Raw genomic sequence first — 6,653 nt, forward strand, 5'->3', positions numbered from 1 at the left:
CCCTGGTGTCACAGTGGTTGAGAATCCACCTGCCAATGCAGGGGACACGGGTTCGATCCCTGGTCCAGGAAGATCCCACATGCCGCGGGGCAACTAAGCCCGTGCACCACAACTACTGAGCCTGCGCTCTAGACCCCGCGGGCCACAACTACTGAAGTCCGTGGGCTTAGAGCCCGGGCCTTGCAACAAGAGAAGTCACCGCAGTGAGAAGACTGCGCACCGCAACGAAAACCCAACGCAGCCAAAAATAAATAAATTAAATTAAACAAAAAAACAGATGAGTTAATTGGGTAGGAAACACTTGTATTCTCTCAAGGATACCCCCTCCTCAGGCTCTCCAGATTTCAGGACTTTCATCTGAATTCCTCTCCAGTTTTTAACGCCTCCCCACCAGGTCATAGACACTTAATTGTGTGTTCCCAGAGATGCAAAACATCTCTTTCTAAGTGGGACCTCCCAAGGGGACATCATGGTCAGGGCTCCAGCACCATCCACTGACCCCTAGTTTGAGCCTTGTGGTTCTTTTACTTGGATTTTTAACAAGGGCTAAAAAATTGGGGAAGAGAAATTCAGGAAGAGATAAGAGCCATTGCCTTCCATCTAAATTCCTCCTCAGTTTTTAACTCCACGCCACGAGGTCACAGACACTTTATTTCAGGTTCCCTCTGAATCAATTCATGATGACCTAGACCCTCCCAACCAGTATATGATCCCACACATCCCCCCTAGATGAGGCCTGACAAGCCGAGAGTGGACAAAAAGAGATGAGAACAGAGCAGAGAGCCGCAACCCTGACTGTCACCCAGTCTCACCCAGAGCAAAGAGAGGCCCCGCTGGATACTAAAGGGCCCCAGTCCAGCCCTGGCTTTGGGCAGGACCAAAGGGTTACAGTAGACGTGGCTCCCATTCCCCTCACAAATAACCCAAAATCCAGCTCCTGAAACAGAGGTTTCTCATCCTCTTACATCTGTGCAGAAGGATACGAGGGGGACCCTACATCCCAGGCAGAGCCCCTCCCATCCCCACCCCCTGCCCAGATTTCTCACCTGGGCTCCCCACAGCTGATGCTGTCTTCTTCTTCTTCTTCATGCAGCAAAGGACACACAAAGCCCGATGATAAAAACAAGAGCAAAGGCAGCAACACCCAGGATGGTCCACCACTGACTCTGATACACCAGGGTCTCTCCTGAGAAAGGGCCTTATTACATATAACCCAGGCACCCCAGAGCCACAGGTCTGCTCTCCTCTCCCTGATCCTGGCCTCTGACCCTCCCAGGGTCACAACCCCCTCCAGGATCACCCCAGGCTCACCAGAGGGCGCAGTGTGTGCACTGTGATTCCCGCTGTGTTCCACGTGGCACTTGACACGCTGTTCCTCTCCTTGGGGAACCCTTATGGTCACCCAGGTCCGGTAGGTCCCGTTCCCATCAGGCAGGACACCCTTGACTGCTGGGTGTCCCGCCTCATGGGTTCCTCATCCCAAAACCAGGCCGCTGAGATATTCCGGGGAAAGAAGCCGAAAGCCCAGCATGTGAGGTTGACTGTGCCCTCCGAGTCCTGGCTGCGGGTCACGTTCACGGCTGGGGGCCCTGGGGGAGAAAGCACAGAGCCAGTGAGGCCCGGGGCCAAGCCCTGCTCCCTCTGAGGAAGACGGAGAGGACAGGGCTGCTGCTGCCCGCTCTCCGCCTCTGGCTGAGCCCCCGCCCACCCCAGCCCTGCTCCAAGTCTGTTCTGCACGCTGGGGCCCAGTTCCTTTGGCCGGGCAGGGGAGGGGCTGTGACGGGGCCTCACTCTCTTGGATCCACGTGTTGATGCTGAGGAGCGGGCCGTGCGGGGTGGGCTCCTGGGGACCAGCAGGGAACTTTCTGGGACAGGCAGGCTGGGAGCCAGGGGGCCCACTCCAGTCTAGGGCCTTCCTCTCCTGACTGACACCCACCTTCCCTGGTACAGTTTCTGTCAGAGGGCCCACTGCTCCCTGGATGATTGTCACCGGGGCGGTTCATTCCCCTCCCCACCTGCCCATCTTTCTACAGTGGATTTAACAGAACAGCAAATTGCAGGACACCACGCCAACAGAGCATATATGCACCCAGAGGACAGGGAGGGTCTCTGTGGGCAGAGTCACGGCGTGGAGGCTCTAGGGGTCTGGGGGAGAGGAAGGGCCCTGGTCCAGGAGCAGTACCTGTTCTCTCCCTGAAGCCTGTCCAGGATTCCAGATAGCCCCGCAGTCTTCCACAAAGCTCTCCCTGCACGTGGGCCCAGTAATACTTGCTTTGAAAGCTATCTGTGTCCCCGAACTTCTCCATTTCCATGGCCCAGTTCCGAGCCAAGGACTGGGGCACTGTACAGCCCTGGGTCTCTGGGTGACAGGAGAGGAGGAGCTCCCCATCATAGCAGAGAAACCTGAAGCCCCAGGCGTGGTTGTCTTCTTGGATTTCACAGCCCACCATCTCCTGGAGGGAATTCACACCTGCACCCCACCCCACCCCAGCAGTGACTCCTCCAGTCCCCATGTCCCTCTGTCCTCCCACCCAAGTGAGAAACTCCAGCCAGAGGGCTCCCTCCCTGCTCCCCTCCATGTCTTCCCAGTGCTGCTGAGTCATGGCCACCCCCCTGCTGAACTCACAGACCTCTGTCCTCTGGCCCCTGCCCCCAAATCCAGTGAAACACCTCATAGCACTCTCAGCCTCTCCCCACTCTCACCTCCTTTCTCCTCCTGCAGGGCCAGGATTTCTGCTAGAAGCTTTCTGAGGTCCTTCCAGGTCTCTGTCAAGTCCTTGGACTCTGTGTCCCACGTCTCAGCTCCCAGCTCTTCTGCCCACAGTCCCCGGGGCTCTACCCTGCCTGTCTCACGGTCACAGTGCAGGAAGGCCTGGCCATCCAAGTGTCCCCCAGCGAAAAAGCTGGGCTCCACAGATCCATCCCGGGACAGCACCGTGAGGTTGTAATGAAGACTGTGTGGTCCTGGGGAAGGGGCAACCGCAGATGAAACAGCTTTCCAGAAACAAGTGCACATCAAATGTTTACCAGACAAGTTCTGCTGTCCTGACCTGCTCCAGGACTGAGGATGCAGAACATGCACGTGTACAAGGGACCACAATGAGAATTTTTCCAACACAGGGGAAAAAAGAAAAAGAGGAGTGAAGGAGAGGGGAATTGAGGAGTGGAGGGAGGGGTGCAGATGGGCAAACATTCAGGACAAGTGCCAGGACAGGGAGGCACCAGCTCCCTAAGGGTCCAGGCAGGAGGCCAAGGGGAGAGGCTGGCCTGCAGGGGGCAAGGGAGAGGCAGGAAGACCAGGGTGAGGGGAGGTGGAGTCAGAGGGGAGGGAGGGGCAGTGTCAGCCCAGGATCAGAGGCATCCCTGGTCAGAGGCCAGTCAGGTGAGATAGAGAGCAAGGGCTGCTGCCCGTGGGGCAGGCTCATCATGGACGAGGTGGGCTCAAGGGAGGGTGAGGCACGAGGCAGAGGGGCCTGAGGGGCTGGGCTGTGGCCCTAAGAGAGTGGAAGGTGGGCCAGTACCCCTGGTGGAGGTGAAGCAGTGAGTCTGGGCCCAGAGTGCAAGAGGCATGGTGAGGCCCCAGGTGGGGAGGTGGCTGGACCTGCCAGTGTCCCCTGGGAGAGGTGGGTGTTGGGGGCCTGAGTCAGTGCCATGTGCCCAAGGGCCATGGAGAATTAGAAGGAGCGGTGGCAAGAGAAAATAGAACTGGAAAGCCAAGGTGCACATTGGGAGGGACCTGCACAGTGGGAGTGGTTGGGGGCAGGTCACACCTCCACAGAGGGTGTGGGTCAGGCAGCCAGCACAGGAGGGCGGGGCTGGGGGAAGACCCCCTGTAGGGAAAGGCCAACTCACCAAGTGGCATCAACAAGGATTTTGGATACATGGTTGAGGTAGTGAGAGCCCACTGGGGTCAGTGAACCTAAGAGAGGGTGGTGAAGGCCAAGGAGGTGGGCAATTGGACCAAGGGTAGTATTCCTATTGGGGAGGGAGGAAGGGCAAGGGGCTGCAGAGGAGACAGTGGTGAGGGCCTGGATTGGGGGGCAGGGGATGAGCATGCCTCAGGGGTGACTCTGGGGGACCTTGGGTGGGGTGAAGACAGGAGAGGAGGGGGGCTCTGGTTGAGGGAGGGTGAGGATGGCATGGTGATTCCTGGGAGGAAGCTTGTGATTGATGAGAACGTGGTGAGGGCCCAAGGCACTCGGGCAAGGAGTGGGAGCTGGGCAAGGTGCCATGATGGTAGGTGCAGAGGGACCAGGGCAAGTGGAGTCCAGCAGCTGAGGCCTGGAGAGTGGAGGTCTCAAGAGGGTGAGGTTTAGGATGCAGGAGTGGGGAAGGGGCAGTGCTGGGTGAAACGCCCACACTGAACGAGGGCCAAGAGCAGGTGCCTGCACTGGGGCGGAGCTAGGAGGATGGGTGCCAAGACCAGGGGAGAGGTCCTCCCACAGGGGCTGTGCACTGTGCTCAAGGCCCAGTTATCATTAGCAGCAGAGCTCCCCCTGGTGATAACATAGGGTAGTGATGAGGGAGGGAAGTCCCCCTGGGCAAAAGTCATCCGCAGAAATGTAAGGTTAGTGAAAGCTGGGGGGAGGTAGGAGCCATGCAGGTGTCTGATCCTTGCAGGTAAAGACCCATGAGGGGGGAGTCTGCTGGTGGTCCAGTGGTTAGGATTCGACGCTTTCACTGTGAAGGCTCAGGTTCAATCCATGGTCGGGGAACTAAGATCCTGCAACCTGCAGGGTTGGGGCGTGGCCAAAATAAAAAATAAAATAAAATAAATGTTTTAAAAAAGCCATGAGAGGAGGAGAGGGCCCGGTGGTGGGAAAGGCGATGAGGGTGAGGATGCCGTAGGAAGGGATCAGAGAACCACAGAGGGGAGGGGACAGCAGGGAGGGGGAGGACAAATCCTGAGGGGGCACAAGTGACGGCAGGGGAGGAGGCAAGGAGAGAATCAGGGGTGGGAACATGGGCATAGCAGAAAATTAGAGTAAACATTGGCAGGGGAGGGGGGAGGTGCGGAGTGGAGACCACAGAAATCACAGGAAGAATCCCTTGGCTCCAAAGCTGTCACACTCTAACTTTTGTCAGTGAAAATAATCAATAAACAATCTATGATAAGAATAGAGAGTTTTATTTGAGCCAAATTAAGGACTAGTCCAGAAACCAGCTTCCCAGATAACTCTGAGAAACTGCTCTGGAGAAGCAGGGTTTTCAGCACACTTGTGGGGTTTTTTTGTTGTCGCCGTGCCAAAATCTTAGTTCCAAAATCTTAGTTCCGGGACCAGAGGTGGAATCTGGGCCCAAGGCCGCGAAAGTGCCGAGTCCTAACCACTGGACCGCCAGGGAATTCCCCTTTAGCACAGTTGTATATCTTGTCAGAACAAGGAACATTAAGCAAGTAGGGCTACATTTCTCCAAGGTTTAAAAACAAACAAACAAAAACAGACCAGCACGTACACGTACAGCACGTACACTATGGCCTTGGCACCTGGGAAGGGAGTCTTATCATCAAGGGTGAACCAGCGTTGGAGTCCCAGGAAGAGGGGCATTTAGTCTTTATTTTTAACATGGACATTCTTTACTTCTGGTCAATGTGCCCTTTCCTTTAATAATTAAAGCAGATGTACAATGTATGTCTGACAGGCCACAAAGAGGCAATTTACTTAGCGCAAAATTCAACTTAGTTCATGCATAAGCCAGAATGACTTCCCTGTATCTGAACATGTGAAAACATATTTTGTCGCTTCTCTCAGTGAAAGCCAGGATCGGTCACGGTGCCCACAGCAGTAGGAAGTGTGGTTCAGGGCCCTTGGGCCCTTCCTAGAGCTCCTGGTCACTAGAAAGAGACCCCCAACTCCAAGGACTGAGGCCCTTGAGCGCTGCCTGCCTGGAAGCTCCCCGATTCCCGAGGCCAGAAACGGGAAGAGGGCAGAGCTGAGAACAGGAGGAGAGGACAGCGCTCAGGGGCCTAAGAGGGAGCCCCACACACCGGTGGGAAGTGGCCGCCTGAGCGTCGGACCTCCAAGAGCCCTTGATCGCCTCTGACGGGAGCAACCCGGGCTTGGGGGCAGCCTTCCCACCCACGGGAGTCAGAGGACGGGGATGTGTGAGGAAGAGGAAAGCAGGGAGGGCGGGTGCAGCAGGGGGAGCAGAGGGTGGGAGTTGGAGACTGAAAAGCGGGAACGTGCTGTGGTGGCCACAGGCCCCGAGCAGCTCCCGGCCCCTCCCCGACCTCACCCCGCCCCCCACTCCCCACCCCGCTGCACCGCAAGTGAGACGGTCCCCGCGACGCTCACCGAATCCCACCCGGACCCTGAAACCGCCCCAGGCTCCCGGCTGAGGACCTCAATGAACGCCACTCACCAGCGGCGGTAGCCGGGAGCACAGAAAGGGCAGCGCCGCCTAGAAACGGCAGGACAAGGAACAGCGCCATGGCCCAGACCTTGTCAACCTCCCAGAGGCTCCGGGACAGCAGCCGAGCGGGCGGCGCTGAGCCGGACGGCGGCGGCACACTGGCAGCGGAGACGGCCCGCACGGAGGTTTAAAAATTTGGCCCCGCCCCCGCCCCGTCCCGGTCCCTGTCCTCCCTCCGCCGAGCGGGGACCGCCATCCGGCCGCCTCCGCTGCCTAGAAAAGCTGGGAGGCTAGAAAAGCCT

General features: G+C 57.5%; 1 protein-coding gene across 1 annotated transcript; it reads right to left on the reverse strand.

Moving 5' to 3' along the window:
* Nucleotides 1-1,051: 1,051 nt before the first annotated feature.
* LOC118903670 (MHC class I polypeptide-related sequence B-like) lies at nt 1,052-6,447 on the reverse strand. Its single transcript, XM_036868941.1, has 5 exons — nt 6,361-6,447; nt 2,704-2,964; nt 2,183-2,470; nt 1,312-1,589; nt 1,052-1,083 (listed from the first exon to the last, which is right to left on the reverse strand). The coding sequence occupies exons 1-4, from the start codon at nt 6,428-6,430 to the stop codon at nt 1,399-1,401; spliced, it is 810 nt and encodes a 269-aa protein (XP_036724836.1). The 5' UTR covers nt 6,431-6,447; the 3' UTR covers nt 1,052-1,083; nt 1,312-1,398.
* Nucleotides 6,448-6,653: the final 206 nt, after the last annotated feature.

Source organism: Balaenoptera musculus, chromosome 11 (assembly GCF_009873245.2).
Source record: "Balaenoptera musculus isolate JJ_BM4_2016_0621 chromosome 11, mBalMus1.pri.v3, whole genome shotgun sequence".
NCBI lineage: Eukaryota > Metazoa > Chordata > Mammalia > Artiodactyla > Balaenopteridae > Balaenoptera > Balaenoptera musculus.